This window comes from Candoia aspera, chromosome 1, assembly GCF_035149785.1.
Source record: "Candoia aspera isolate rCanAsp1 chromosome 1, rCanAsp1.hap2, whole genome shotgun sequence".
Taxonomy (NCBI): Eukaryota; Metazoa; Chordata; class Lepidosauria; order Squamata; family Boidae; genus Candoia; species Candoia aspera.
In genome coordinates, this window is record NC_086153.1 from 73,501,584 (window position 1) to 73,517,861 (window position 16,278).

The 16,278-nt window shown below is 38.5% G+C and overlaps 1 protein-coding gene across 1 annotated transcript in view; it reads left to right on the plus strand.

Annotated features, from left to right (window-relative positions):
• The window catches only part of PCNX2 (pecanex 2), a 102,426-nt gene extending 86,623 nt beyond the window's left edge, over positions 1-15,803 (plus strand). Inside the window, exons 26-34 of the mRNA XM_063306774.1 lie at positions 276-529; positions 1,764-1,997; positions 3,167-3,270; positions 6,309-6,453; positions 7,173-7,403; positions 8,635-8,909; positions 10,788-10,963; positions 13,898-14,358; positions 15,556-15,803. Of these exons, the coding sequence (XP_063162844.1) occupies positions 276-529; positions 1,764-1,997; positions 3,167-3,270; positions 6,309-6,453; positions 7,173-7,403; positions 8,635-8,909; positions 10,788-10,963; positions 13,898-14,358; positions 15,556-15,729 (2,054 nt within the window). The 3' untranslated portion in view covers positions 15,730-15,803. The remainder of the gene's footprint in view (positions 1-275; positions 530-1,763; positions 1,998-3,166; positions 3,271-6,308; positions 6,454-7,172; positions 7,404-8,634; positions 8,910-10,787; positions 10,964-13,897; positions 14,359-15,555) is intronic.
• The last annotated feature ends 475 nt before the right edge of the window (positions 15,804-16,278 follow it).

Below are 16,278 nucleotides of genomic sequence, written 5' to 3' on the forward strand. Positions count from 1 at the left end.
TTGGATGTTATTGTACTTTATTTAATTCTGGGCCATAGGGTAAAGTTTGACATGCTTTACTTAGTAAGGTGAAATAAACAGTCTGTTCCTTAGCAGTTTCTCTTCAGCACAGAGTAATCAGCCCATTTTATTTATTGCCATAACTTTCCCTTTCTTTGGTTTAATTGCTATTTATTAACTCCTTGAAGGAGGACCAGCCATTTTCTATGGAGAGCTTATTTTCATTGGTCTCTGCAGTTACTGCCACTGTGTTTATCCTGTGTTTCATTTCCAAGGGACATACTGCCAGCAAAGAGAAGTGGAGGCTATAACAGAGGGGGATGAGGACAATGAAAATTGCTGCTGTTGTAAGCCAGGCCACTTCCCTCACTTGCTCTCATGCAATGCAGCTTTCAACCTTCGATGGCTGACCTGGGAAATAACACGGACTCAGTACATTCTAGAAGGGTATAATATCATTGACAACAGTGCAGCCACCATGCTCCAAGTGTTTGATCTGCGAAGGATACTCATTAGATATTACATAAAGGTAATATGGCACTGTCACCTGTGGGAAAGAGATCTGTTTTTTATTTTTATTTTTATTTTGTTTATGTGGAATGGCCTCCCACTCACAAAGCAACTCTGAGCAGCTAATGGGATTTTTTAAAAAAATGACAATACAAATCCACAATAAAAGAAAATACTGTACACACTGTGTCAGGAACAGAATGCAACACCTATATATTTACATTTACAGCAGGCTGATATCTCAGCCTTCATTTTTTAAACATTCTTTTTTTTTTTACTTGCCATCTGGTTGACAACCAGGTTTGGGTGAGGGGCTGTTTATCAACTTTAAAAGAATTTTGCTGTCTTCTTAATAAAGTGGGTCAGTTCCTGTAGCCTTTCTGCATATATTTGAAATAATTTACTGCATGGCTACTGGAGATTATTTAAACTCTGAGGGCCTCCACATTTGCTTGTCAGTTTATTCCTTTTTCAAGAGAGAGAGTGCACAAAAGACTGCTGCTTTAAAAGGGGTGGTTCCCCCCCCCAATTCTGTTGTGTCAGCATAACTCTTCATAAAAGGCATAGTATGCTTATCACTTTCTAAAAGCTGAAAAATTAAAAGTCTGCCTTTTGCACTGAGTAGGTCCCTTTCCCCGTATTTGAATGCAAATTTCGATATAACACTGGAAGGATGACATGCATAAATCTTAAACAGGCATAATAACTCTTGTTTCCTTAATCCTTCCCAATGTCCTAATGTTGCCTTTCTTGTGGTTTCCTTTCTTGTATTATGCACCACTGAAACATTCGCCTCACTGGCATCCATCCTTGTCATGAGTAAGGATGGCGAGCAGGGGGCTCCCACCCAGACTGTCAAGCGCATGCGTAGCACTGAGGAATTAGGTAGCCATTCCAAGAGACACAGATCGGAACCGCCTTAACCCTTGGGGGTTATATGTCTGGGTTTTCCCCACGCTTCCTCAGTTTGTTAGGATTACTGTTAAGTACTACTAATAAATATTAGAGACCAAGTCATTGTCTCAGTGTGTTTCCTGGTAATCAGGACAATCCTGTTCCCTTCAAACATAGCATGTATTCCTTTAAAGTTCCGGGAGTATGCAAGGTGGAAGAAAGTATACAGCAGTGGTACAATCTGGGACAGGGTTTACTTTATTCTCCTATAGAGGCATTTCTCTAATGTTTGCAATAATTAACTATCTCCTAGTTCAATGTGTTACTAAAGCAAACCACATTTCTGTTTTCATCTACAGAGCATTATATATTTTACTGCAAGTTCCCCCAAAATCCTATCCTGGCTAAGAGACGAATCATTCCAGAAGACACTACAGCCATTCTCCAAATGGCATTATATTGAGCGTGACCTTGCAATGTTCAGCATTAACATTGATGATGATTATGTCCCCTGTCTTCAAGGAATCACCAGAGCAAGTTTCTGTAGTGTTTACTTAGATTGGATTCAGTTCTGCGCTGGAAAAAGAGTGGAGGTGAATATTTATTTATTTATCAAATTTATATAACCTCTTGTGGGTAGTTTCAGTAGTTCTTACTAACTAATTTACAAAATAGTGTTCCTTTATTTTTTTTTTAAGGATGCTTTTCACATTTAATAGCAAATCACTATCATAAATTTCCTATTATGCTAAATATTTCCCAACAGATCAACCAGCCTTATCAAACCTGATGCTTCCAAAATGTTACTGGATGACATTTCCCATAATCCCCAGCCAGCACAGACAAAAGAGAGACTGGCTGACGGTTACAGAATCTGTAGGTCTGGAGAGCTCCAAGTTGGAAAAGGCCGTAAGAGCTCTTAAAAGCTCATTGAAAACTAAGGAGAAAAAGAGAACAAACTGGGGAAAATAGGAAAAAGCATGGCATGGACAATTACACTGTGTTCAAAGTAGGCAACCTGGTGTCCTCCAGATGTTTTTGACTAAAACTCCTAGGAGTGCCTTGTGATTAATAGTGCTAATGAGTGTTGAATTCCCAACATTTGGAGGACACCTGTTGCCCACCTTGGGGTTACATATTTGATTTGTTAGTTATTGAGCTTGTCCTCACATATGATTTCAACAAAGGAACGAAAATAATGTGCCAATAACAGGATTGGACAAAGAGAAGCTAAGAAGCTGCTGGTGGTCAAATCTGTGTAGCCTTTTATAAAAAAATATTTTTAGAATTAATAAAATATGCCGACTTTGGCTTTAGCCAAGTGGGTTGACTAATCATTAAACATGATGTTAAGTTGTGGAATCAAAGGATTTTCTCAGAAATAACAATGGCACAATTTCTAGGCAGTTTTACACCAGTAGAAAGCCACAGCAAGGACCTTGGAGTAACTATGCAGAAATGGTTAGAGAAACAAAAGCATGTCTTAAGTCCAGGAAACAGAGAAAGCTTGAGAAAGCAGCCCAGACTGGATCCACCTTCATTTACTGGGGTATAAGAAGGAGGGAAGGGAAAACACAGACAGACTTTCAGGATTCTGTTACTACAGCCTATCTCAATAAAGCAGAGTTCCAGGCAAACCTGTAGAAACTGTTTTCTGGTCTGTCCTACCTCGGAGGGCTGACAACACTATATAGCAATGGACTGATGCAATGTTAGTGAGCTTTTCTTATAGCACTAAATAAAAATATTATGTATTTTGCAGCCGTTAGAGTGTGATGAAGATTCTCCTTTAGTAACTCTTTCCTTTGCATTGTGCATTCTTGGTAGAAGAGCACTGGGAACAGCATCACACAATATGGCCATCAGGTAATTTGTTTTTATCGTGTGACAATACTTATGACAGTAATAGTTTGCTAATGGCTCAGAAATGTGTTCATTCATCCAAATGATTTGTTTTTCCATTTATGTAAAGAAAGAAGTACAAAAAGAAAATGTGAAATTAATTTTGAAGTCAGCAACTTGGCAACTTTTTCAGATGAATATGTACAGTACTGAATAACTCTGTATTTGTAACACAGAGGTACATAACTGAATGCTACACTACTTATTCTCTTGAATTTACCCTTACCATTTAATATACAGTAGATACAAGAACCTTTCTGAATGGAAGCCAAGTCTCTAGGTGAACTGATATAACTGAAAATATGTGAATACAGCCAAGACTCTTCTGATATTAAAATTATTCTTGTGACAACTAACAACTGTATTAGTGCATAACCTGTGTGGATTATAGTCCACATTTATATCTGTGAAATATGTGTTACCAGTACCAATGAGAGCTACCATAGCATATGAGCACATTATATGAACCAATGTCTCTTTTTGAGCACCACATCTCTAACAGTTAGCTAGATGCTCCAGTTGCTTCTTAAAACGATCACAATTTTTTTTGTTTAATTAATCATAATTTTAAATCATTACAAATATACCACTCAGATGCTGAAGTAGCCATTTCGTGATGCTAATGTACCAGACAATCAAATTTCATGTCTCCGTGTCCTCTTGAACATCTATTTTAGAGTATTCTAATAACCATTTATAAATAGCTATTATAGCATTAATTTGGTCAGAACCTGTTTATTCTTCTAATGCTAGAAGACTTGAAAAAATATTTCATTCTGTTTAGTGAGACTTACTGCCTAGTAAATATATGCAAAATTGCTGCCTTTTCCCTGTTGTGCTGTTCACTATAGACCATCACTCACTTGCTTTGTTTTGAAAGGAAATGGTTCATAATGTATAGTTTTTAATGGAAAATCATAGTTACATACATCAGTCTCATTAACATTATTTGGGGAGTAAGTGGGCAAAGTATTGCTATTACACATCACTTTCTACTAAGTAAGATATTAATGTTGACAAAGTCATTAGGAAACCATTACCATTATAGGGCAAAATGAATGTTTAGGGAGGAATACTAAGCTATATGCTACATCAGAAGTGAAGTTTACATTATATATGTGAGCTAGTAATTTGCATTCATTTACACATGAATTATGTCTAATCAGTTTAGGAAAAGAATTTAAAGGCAAGACATGCTGGCAAATATTCTTATGGAATGTATGTAAATAACATTTGATTTACCTGTCACTGTAAATGTCAGTAGATGGCAAACATTATCTTTCAAATTATGCAGTGTATCCAACAATTAGTAGAACATCTGAATTAAGTTCTGTTGAACTTGTTCAGTGCAACTCAGAGAGCATAGCATTACATCTTCGGAAGAGAGATTTGTTATAGGAAAACATTTTTGTAGCTATGCTTCCTTCTGTATGCCCCAACCAGGTAATGTTATTATTCATTCATTCTTCGATTAGTAAGGCCACCCAACTCACAGTGACACTGGCCAGAGAGATTTAATCCAGTTTATTAGAAGATACGAACTCAAACAATACTGGGATAGATGTTTTAAAATGTTTCACTTGTTATAGGACATCCTTCTTTGTTCCTAATTCTAGGGATATGCATAGAGTGTTGACATTAGTTCCTAATATCTCATTAGGTCCTGACAGCCAGTATCTTTCATTTAATTGCATGTTTTCACTTTCCTACATTCACTGCAACAAATCTGACCCTTGTTTATAATTTTGTATATTCCTGGAGAAACACTTGCACTTAAAAACCCAGATGACAGCTGTAGCCAGGCCTACTAATCTAGGAAGGTTGGAAGCATCTGCCTGGGGATGTTCAAAGAAACAAGCACCCTTCAGTTGAATGATTATGGGCAGGATCATGGCAAATCTGCTCTTGCACATCCCAAGCAGATGAGCTGCTTCCTCCTGACGTTTTTCCAAGTTCCTCATCAACATCCTGGGGGTGAAGGCAGAGATGGCAGATGCCTATTTTAGTGTGTCTCAGCAGAACATATTTCTGCAGAAGGACTGAACCAGGACAACCTGCCCTTCCCCAATGGAAAAGCAATATAATGTTGTAGTGCCAGGCAAATAAATTATTCTGCATTTTTTCTACCAATTCTCTTGATTTAATGAAAGAGACTTGAGACATTCCTTGAAAGGAGAAGATAATTTTGGAGAAATTCTTATGGATAGAGTGTGGTGTTCTTCACTTGTTTAGTTATGAAGTGATCCAGAGGTATCTGAATATTTGACTTCTATTTTACTAATCTTTAGTGCTGTGCAGACTCCCAGGCTTTAATTAAATCCCAAGAGAAGACATTATAAGAGAAGTTCTTCCATTTACCACTAAAGCACTGTCCCATCTTCGAAACATGTTGGAGAATTTCTCCTATTTCCTTGTCAATTTCTGAGAAATCATCTTGGGTAAAAAATTTCAAAAAGCCATTTATGTTCCTTTGAGAAAGAGACCCTTAAAATGGGGGAAATGTCTTTTTTATTATTATTTTGCTTCTTTCACTCTTTTGTGTAGCCATTTCATCCACAATATTTCAAAAAGCTCACAATCTAATGCAGACACTAAGTCTTCAGTTGCAACTATATTAAGCCCTTTATAACAGAACCAAGAAAACAACATTCTCACAGAGTCTGAGTAGGCAGGATGATTGCAAAATAAAAAAGGAGGTTAGGTTACAGAATCTTGGAAATTGGATACGTGTACTTGGCACTCATTTATCAGCAAGTGTGTTAAAGCAGTGCCTCCCTATTGCCTTTGATCCTCTTTCTGAGTGTTGGTTTAATGGGTAAGATGCTAATGGCTTATTTGATTCCACAAAAATGTCCATCTGTTCTTGTTCTGCAATATTTTGGAAACATCCATTTTCTTTCTCAGGCTCAGAGAATTCCAACACAACTACTATGAAAGAGATCTTATTTTCAACAGCTGTAATGGGAATTGAATCTGTGAGTAATTAATATGATTGTTTACAGTTTAGACTCCTTCCTCCATGGCCTTCATGCCTTGTTCAAAGGAGATTTTCGAATTACATCAAGAGATGAATGGGTGTTTGCAGATATGGACCTCTTGCACCAAGTTGTTGCTCCTGCAATTAGAATGTCGTTGAAGCTACATCAAGTGAGTTTTCCCCTTTTCTGCAGCAAGTACTTCTTGTACATAATATAAGTTTTACTATGCTGACAATGTAGTAGGGATAACAAGAACAGCTAGAATTCTTACATGTTGGCCAGTTAAATTCAGATCATCTGAATTTAATTGGCCAACATGTAAGAATTCTAGTTGTCCTTGTTATCCCTACTACATTGTCAGCATAATAAAACTTATATTATGTACAAGAAGTAAATGAGTTGCTATGAATTTCTTCCAAGAAATGCGTGTATAAAACTCAAACCATTAATTATTAGGAACTTAGGTCTGGATGTATTTTAATGACTTCATCATTTTACATACAGAAAAACTCAACCCTCATTTATTCAACCATTGAATAGACATATCAGCTCTGTGTAGTTAATGAATAAAAGTGCATTCTTAAAGCCAGACAATTTCAGACAATTCAGTGATCCTGTAGTTTCTCATCTTACTCTTTGGGGATGTCTGGTATCACCAGCACAGGCTGGAGCTAGCAGAAATAATCAAAACCAACTGATGTGCTGATGGTGGGATGTTCTAGTGTGGTAAGCCAAAACTGCTACATGCCTTCATCATGGCTTTTTGCTCTAGGTGGTCTCTGCACAAATGCAGTGTGGCCCGCAGTCTCAGTGAAGCCCCTAAACCTAAAAGCTTTCGTCTCTTCATAAATGTTTCTGATCATAGCCATGCCTTTCCTTTAATACCAGGACCAGTTCACCTGTCCAGATGAGTATGAAGATCCTGCTATTCTTTATGATGCAATTCAGTCTTTTGAAGAGAAAGTTGTGATTTGTCACGAAGGGGATCCTGCTTGGCGGAGTGCCATCCTCTCAAACAAAGAAGAGCTCCTTACTTTTCGGCATGTGGTGGAAGAAGGAACAGATGAATATAAAGTTATTATGCTCCACAAAAGCTACTTAAGCTTCAAAGTTATCAAGGTACCACCCCTCTGCTTCATTTTCATTGTTTGATTTTTTTTTTTACATTCACAACTGCTGTATTTAGAATTGTGTTTCCATTCTAGCTAGATAAAGCTTTTGACACAGTGGTATAGCAAAGGTTAGATCTGGGATCTGAAGGGCATTTAACTGCTCTGCAGGGTGGCAACATGATGGGAACAGCAGTTTCCATCTCCAGAATCAATATTTGGACTAACAGGCATGTTGGAACCCCCTGAGCTGACCCTGCTCATTGTTTTTGCTTTCTTATTTTCAAAAGCATTTTTTAATCAGAGGGTGGGCAGGATCATAGTTAGAGATGCTGATTTTATTATTATTTTATTTCAAAGAACATAATTTGAATGGCTGTTGACAGTAGCCTTCCACCCCGCTTAGACCAGTAAATTCTAACCTAACTTAATGGCACCAGTGCCCAGAAGAGAACATACACGGGGAACTCTTGTTTTCACCATCACCTCCAAAAAGCCAATCAGTCCCACAGAGTAACTAAACCATACAATGATTTATACTTCTCATATTTATGTATATATTTCTCATATAATGATAATCATGTAACAATGGTCAAGGAGTGTGTATGCATGTGTGAATATAAAGCAGCAATTTATATGTTCAGGCTTCACCATGACTTGTTAGAATGTCTACAGTTCTCAGATGCACAACAGTTGTTCTGGCTACCAGCTAGCTAACCTATGCTCAACTTAGCCTTAGTTCTAGATAACAGTATTGGTCCAGTGGAGTTCCTGGGTTCTTTTGGCTCCTTCTCCTTTTTTCAAGACTGATCAGGAGTCAAGTCATGATGAAAAAATAAACTTGTACTTCCAACAAAGCTAGAGTGTTGTCATACAGCTGAGTTGTTGCCATGCCATAAATTTCTGCCCACTGAAGAATATATGCTTCCCCCACTCCAGCCTGGCCCACTTACATCGGCCCTTTTATAAACATGGAAAGAAAAAGTCGGTACCTTCATAAATCATCTCCTGTACTTAATATACATCTAAATAGCTGCATTTCTCATGACAGAAAATGAAACCCCCGCCCCAAAATCTTCCCAAGGAAGGGTGGGGGAAATTACAGCAGGCCCAGCACTTCCGAACTGCCATGTGGCCTTGAGGTAAGCAACTCTACAGTGCAAACAGCAGGAGGATCGCAACCCCCATCCATTTTCTCTCCAAAATGTTTCCACATGGTTTGTACTTTTGTTTGCTTTTAGGTTAACAAGGAGTGTGTCAGAGGGCTCTGGGCTGCACAGCAACAGGAACTGATTTTTTTACGCAATCGTAACCCAGAGCGAGGCAGCATCCAAAACAATAAACAGGTGTTGAGGAACCTGATTAACTCCTCATGCGACCAGCCTCTGGGATACCCCATGTATGTTTCACCTTTGACCACATCCTATATAGGGACTCACAGGCAGCTGAAATATGTTTGGGGTGGACCAATAAGTCTCGACAGCATCAAAAGATGGTTCAGAACCAAGTGGCTTAGGTAAGCACCAGGGGCCTCATGACCAGAGGCCTCCCGCTGTATCTCAGCTGATGTTTTAAAGGACATCTTAGGGCTCTCAAAATACAAGATGGATTCTCTAAGAGGATCATAAAGTGATACGAGCTGCCTTCTGTCTCCATTGTCCAAAATAGGGTTACTGTCCACTTAAATCAGCAGCCAAAGCACTGATTTGCCTCCCCTTTCCCTTCTTATGTAGCTGGAAGGGTTAGACCAGCATTTCTCAACCTTAGCAATTTTAAGACGTCTGAACTTTACCTACAGACTATGCTGGCTGGGGAGTTCTGGGAGTTTGTTGCCGAACTGTATGTATCTCCAGACAGATTTTTTTTTCACCTTCTGTGTCTCCATCTTTTTCCAAATACCAGCTATTCCAGTCCTTTCAGCAATGTTGAAGTATTTTATAATTTAGATAGACTGAGCATGAACAATGATGCAGAATAATCTGTCACCAATCTGTTGATGCTGAACAAAATTTGCCTTTGATAAATAACAATGTAATACATTTGATCAAATGACCTAAACTGCAGAATTTGTAGAATCTATTCTGCTTGCAATGAATTTCCCAATTTACTATGGAACTGGGTCATGGAGTTAATAATGACAAGTGGAATTGCTAGGCAGATTTGTCACTTAAGATTTTTCAGCATTTGTCACTTAAGATTTTTTCAGCATCTGATTTTTCAGAATTGCATTATCTGGATGAGTTGAAGCATTTTGCAAGTATTCAGAAATAGAAATAAAAGAGATCCTGAATGACTCATATTGTACAAGCTGAGAACCAAAATGGACCTCCCAACTTTTCCTATAATCTTAAAGACTGACTATTTCCAATGAAAGCAGTAACAATTTTGAATGAGGAGGGATGCATTTCAGGAAAAAAATTGCAGGGATTAAGCATCTTTATTCCCTGAGCTACTACTCTGATTATATTGTGAATTTTCTGTGGCTGTATAACATTTTACAAATTAATGGGTTGTCCAAGTATAGGACTCATACATCACACATATTAATAATGCAGATCATAGCATGATCTCTAGCACGGTTTAGTGGTTAGAGCTGAGACTGGAGACCTGTGATCCTTCAAATATTACTGAATAACAACCATCTTAACCCTAATACTTGCCATTGGTGATGTTGACTGGAGCTACTGGGAATTGTAATTCAGCAATATCTGGAGGTCCACAGGTTCCCCACCATAGATTAGAATGTTGGGCTAAGGTCAGGCTCAAATTTCCACTTAGCCATGCAGTTTATTGGCTGATTTTGAGCCAGTTACATATCTTGATCTAAACTACCTCAGAGGATAGCTCTGAAAATAAAATGTGGAAGAGAACACTGAGCTGCTTAGAAAAAGGGTCAAAGAAAAACATAGGGGAAAAAACTGGCAAGAGATGTGCCTAAAGTGCAAATCCCATCACCACTGCATTTCAACACTCTTTTTTATATAAAAATATTTCAGCCATATCCAGTGGAGTATTTAACACACAACTTGCACAGCTATTTGCTGTTATTGACCAAAATATTACCTGTTTCATGTGAGCCCAATTTGAAAGCTGACAGAAATAGATTTATTTATTTATTTATTATTCACATTTCTGTCACCGCCCATCTCCCCCTAAAAGGGGAGATCAGTGAACATCTGCCTTTCCCATTATTTGCCAAAGAAATGTAAAGCAATCCTTAGAGTAAAACTTTCTGTTGTATTTGTCAAAGAACAGCCTCTCTAGTCCAGCACTGTGTTCCCACACTGGAAAACAAGACATTGGAAGCAAAGGCAAAAATACCTTCCCACCCCCAGAATCTGACACTGAGAGGTCCACTGTGTTCTGGTGTTCCTGACTATTTCTTTTCAAACAGAATGCGGAAGGACTGTAACCCAAACCACAGCAGAGGAAGCTGTGAGGAAGGAGCCAGTAGGAATGGATCTTCCAGCAGTAACCCAGCTAATAATTCAAGCCAGAGCAGCAGCTCCCAGCATACACGGAACAGCACACCCCAGCTGTACCCTTCCCTTCAGATTGCTCAGTTCCCAGGTACTTACCCTCAGTTGCATTTATTCCCTGACAGAAGGATATGATAGGCTGTCCAATAATGAACATTTATAGATGGCTTACAAGGCAAGTTAAACACAACTGTAACATTGAATATGATAGTTAGGCTACCCCAGGCTTAGCCCAAAAGGTATTCCAGTGCCTAACCAATATCAAGCCATTCCCCTGACACCCTTGTCCTATCTGCAATGACAGCAAGTGCATCATGATGTCATCTTGCAAATAATGCCAGTTGCATCACTTATGTTTGCGATGGTGTCATGACCTGTGGGACATCAACATGCCTTCTACTGGAGGCCTATGTCCCTCCCTCACTTGCCACCAGCAGAGATTTTTGATGGCCAGGGACACAGATTCATGAAGGAATCGTGCACTCAAATGGCCCTTGGTGTCACCTCAGGTTCTTTTGAAAATAATGGGTTTAAAAATGCTTAACTCTTTCCAGCAACTGTGGCCATAAGAGTTGCAGCTACCTGCTGGTGTGTGAGCATGGGTGCTGTCCTTAGCATTAATTTGCACAAAAGTATTTAGAAAAAATCCACCCATATATAGTAATATTAAGCTTACAATGAATGTTGCTGCTAAACTGATTATTTAATGGTACTGTATGCCTAGTTGTTTTTACAAGCTATTCCAAAGGTAATTGGAAAAACAGGCTTAACTGTAACATAACAATCATGGATTACCCAAAGGGAGTCTAATGCTTCGTAATTTTATGGTTTTATTGCTGTTGTGAGCTGCCCAGAGTTGTGTTCTAAGATGGGCGGCCATACAAATCTTTTAAATAAATAAATAAAATAATTTAATAATTAATTTTACTTGGCTTTATCTTTCCATCTACAGTTCTAACAAAGTTCTCTGAGTAATTTTAGGCATGAGGGGTGGGTTTTGAGCTTCCAAAATGTCTTTATAAAAGGATATAAAAGACCCTTTTGTTTCTAAGTGTTTGCAGAAATTGAGTTATTTATGTGGAAATATGGGTGGTCTACAATAAAACACTTTAACCATTGAATTAAAGACACGTATGGGATATTTTTGGACAGTGGTCAGCTTAACTGTTTAAAGTGAGAACAGATGTTTAATTACAGCATACCAGGATTCTCATCATACAATACTTCCTAGCTATATTTTTACATTTTATTTAACAATATTAGCATTAAACTAATAATCAAAGAATAAACTTCAAGAAACTGAAAAATTCACTGTTCTGTGAGTCTGCAACCAAAAATTCCCTATTCCACTTCTAAACTGCAATGACATCTAAGGGTGTATATTCAAAGGAATGTCATAGGATTAATAATTTTCTACTTTTTAAATAGAAAGTAGTGGGGCTACAACATAGATTAACTACAAAAATGAATGATTAGTATACCCTTAATTGTTCCAAGCAGAAGAAATAGAATATTTATGCATTACTTGCAATATAGAAAATAGTTCCCATATAAGTAATAATTATTATTTCATATGTATTTCATACATAGATAGTAAGCCAAGTAGATTTTAATTGAAAACACACAGTGATCATAGTATGTACACATGTATGTATGCATTCACTATACATTGTTACTCATACAACTTGACAGTAAGTCATATTGTATTGCAATTCCCTTTATTTTTATTCCCATAGCAACATCGCCGTGAGATAGCTTGAGCTAAAAGAGAGGCAGTGGCCAAAAATCACCTAGGGAGCTCCACAATTAAGTGGGGACTTGCTGAAAATCTTTGCCTTTCGTGAACATCTAAAAGGCATGTCTGGTTTTACTGATTCTGAGTTGTGCCTGCTTACAGTACCCAACTACAAATTCCTATTCTCCACCATAGCACAATTTTTGGCACTAATCCTGTCAGGAGCCACAAAGGGAGATGAGGGTTTACAAAATGCCCTTGGCTCACATCAAGAAGTATGAATGATTGACAGAGTATATTATACTATTACCGCAGTGGTTTCCTTCAACCACTGAATGATTTATGTAGTCACTGAATGGTGACTTTGCATTATTATATCATAACCTGGGTTGAAGCATTACCCTTTCAAGCTGGTCTACAAGCTGATCAGAGCTACATCTTGGCAGCATTTCATACAAAGCCTATGGGTAGGGCAGAATGGAAGAGGAGGGAGAATGGAGGAGATCACAAGGAACTGCAGGCAGCATAAAGCCATTCTGTGAAGCATATTAGATTTGTCCAACTAGCTACACACCAGATTACTTATTTATTTATCACCCATTTATGTATTTATTTTATAGTACTTAGACCTTCCCCAAGCCCAAAAGACTCTAGGCTGCATATAATATAAGAAAACAGAAGGAATAATAACTAGATCAAAATCGGTCTTAGAAACGAGAAGTCAGCAACAAACAAGAACCAAGATAAAACCCAAAATAGGGGCCGCAATCAGTCACGTGGGACTGAAGACACATTGAAATAAACGTCTTTAACTTGTTTGTGGAATTGTAGTAAGATGGGGCTCCATGTACTTCTGGTGGAGAGTATTCCACAAGGTGGGAGCTTCTACAAAGGAGGCTGCCTCACCCATGCCCTGTATGCCTTAAAAAGAGATGACAATGCAAACCACTGTATGCTTACTGCAATAGAACAGAGGCATAGAAAGTTAAAATACTCTTTCTGGAATAATTGCTGATCAACCTCTGCTAAAAAAATTAAGTACTATGGGTTAGATGATGTCATCTACCCATTAGCCAGATTAGCAACAGTATATAATCTTCTATATCCTTAAAGCTCTTCAGATTTTCTAGTAAAGCATACTTGTTAAACTGCTCTCCTTGAAACAATATTTGTGGATAGTGTTTTCTGTTGTGCATTAATTCAATAACGGGAAGACATTCTGAAGGGTTTTATTAGAGAGAGAGTTTCTGGAAATGATTTTTTTTTCCTTTTTCTTTCTTTTTTTTAAAGGCAGGAGAAAATACAGGAGCCAGTCTGTTCAGACGCATGCTGCTTTAAGTCAAAGGCCCCCTCGCTCAAGTCATTCTGGTCCAATCTTAGAGAGTCATCCACCCTTCATCCAGACATCCACTTCGGCCCATGAAATTGCCCCGAGGCTTTCTGACAGCCAGCTCTCCTTCCACAATTCTGCAGCCTCTGTGTTCTCCCCGACCTCTGCTATCCCTATCTTGGGCCAGCTAATGGTGCAGGAACAAGCTGGGGCTGTGCTCAGGTCTAGTCTGGCCTCTTCCACTAGTTCTACTCTCAGCCTCTTGTTTGGCAAGAGAAGTTTTTCAAGTGCGTTGGTGATTTCTGGGCTCTCTGCAGCTGAAGGAGGAAACACAACAGATACCCAGTCATCCAGTAGTGTCAATATTGCAATTGGGCCATCTGCTAGAGCAGCAAACCGTAATGTGCAGGAGACCATACGGGTAAGATATAACAAAAAAGATGAACTGTATGCCTTATTCTGTGCTGGGAAAAAATCTATGTGGTTGCTAAGACCTGACACCAACTGGATGGCAATCAACCAATTACTGCCTTGTTCTGTCATAGGGATTGGTAATTTATGGCTCCTGCTTTTGCTGTGTGTAACAATCAAAGCTGGTTTCTATGGCCATTGGAGCTCCTTTCAACCATGCTCTTGAATTTCAGTAGCATGATTGCCTAAAATCAGAATGTCAAGACCATAAACATCCCAATTTTTTAATTTCAGCCCTTAAACAGGGTTAATAATTTAAACATGCAAAGAAAATCAGTCAACTGTCCTGAAAAGCAGTGGAAACTCCTACCAACTGTGCATGATCTAGCTTCACCCTCTCTGTACCTTTTGTATCCTTCCCCTCCCACTGCAGTCCATTGGACATGGATTGTTCACCTTCCAGCCCTCCTTACCATCAGAGCATTACGTTGGGAGAGGGAAAGGAGGAAGAATCAATAAATCCAAAGGGTCAGGTGGTATGAGAAAGAGTTTTGATCCCAAAGCCGTCCTGGTCCTCCACCATGTCTCAACTCAGAGAACATTTAGACAGCTGTTGTACTCAATGGGAGATAAATTGTATGTTCAAAAGAAGAAGAAAGCAGCTGGGGGAGGAGAAATGAGATGCAAATCATTTATCTGTCCTGCCAGACAGCTGAGTTTATCAAAGATTTCCATATGGAAGGGGTCCAAGGAGAAGAGTGGATTAGCCAGCCACTGATTATATTCGTGTTTAAGTTATTTAAGGAACTATTGTCAATACTGCCACTTCTCATGCTCTATCTCCACAAAAGTCATTATCAGCTATGGCTACATCACAAATCACCCTGTTGCAATAAATATTAAATCAGTTCTGTTGGTGACTCCAAACCTGGGCTGGGAACTAAATACTACTTTGCAAATGCCTGAACTGTTTCTGCAGGTGCCCTGGGATATTTCTGGTTTTCTGGTTTTATTGTAGTTCCTTCTACTGTATTAGATGCTACAGATTATTCCGAAACCTTTCAAGATGAAAGGTATGAGAGACCAAGGTGGAAACATCTGGTGACCAGTACAAGGCTGAATGTGGCCTCCAGATGCTGACCCTTTTTGGCAATACTTTAAAGGGTGCTATTAGGACACTAATGACCCTGTCTTTATTTTTCAAAAGCACTTGTCTGATGACTATGAAGCAACTGATGCTACCGAATACAGACACCAAAGGGACCTAGGAACTACTCACGCTCTTCTGATAAGCCATATGGTGGAATGTAGAAGAGCCAGCCAAGAAGATATGGCACTAGAAGACTCTGCTTCCCAACACAGTCTTTCCGAAGAGCAATGAAGAGGATGCTCATGTAAAGCTGATTTAAAAAATACAAGTAGGTTAGTTTGCTAGAGGAAAAAGTAAAAGAAGCAGACACACAAATGTAAAGGATTTATTTTTTAACTCTTCAATAAGAAAGCCTTTCATGAAAAATGTAGAAAGATAATATCTTAGTAATAATATTTAGTGCTGTCCACACTACAGGTTACTAGAAATTCAAATTTGATTCGAAAGGAACTCTATTTTGCCACCTGTTGTCTGCAGAAGAGTGCTATACAGTGTTACGGGGGTGGTTTGCAGGGAGGAATGGGGACAGATGACATGTTTGGTACTGAGACTGAAAGCAAAAGAAAGTCTAGATGCAACTCATTGAAAAAGCACACCAACATCTGTCTCTTGTCATAACCAAATAGATGTTTGCATGCTAAATAATTGGCTTTTTATACATAATGCATCAAAAAGGATTGTTTGTAATTGAGGCAATGAATATGTAGTAGGAAAGAAAGCTGCCTATTCCGAGATTAGTATGCTGAATCTTTTTTTAAAAGTCAAAGGAAAGTTGCCTTT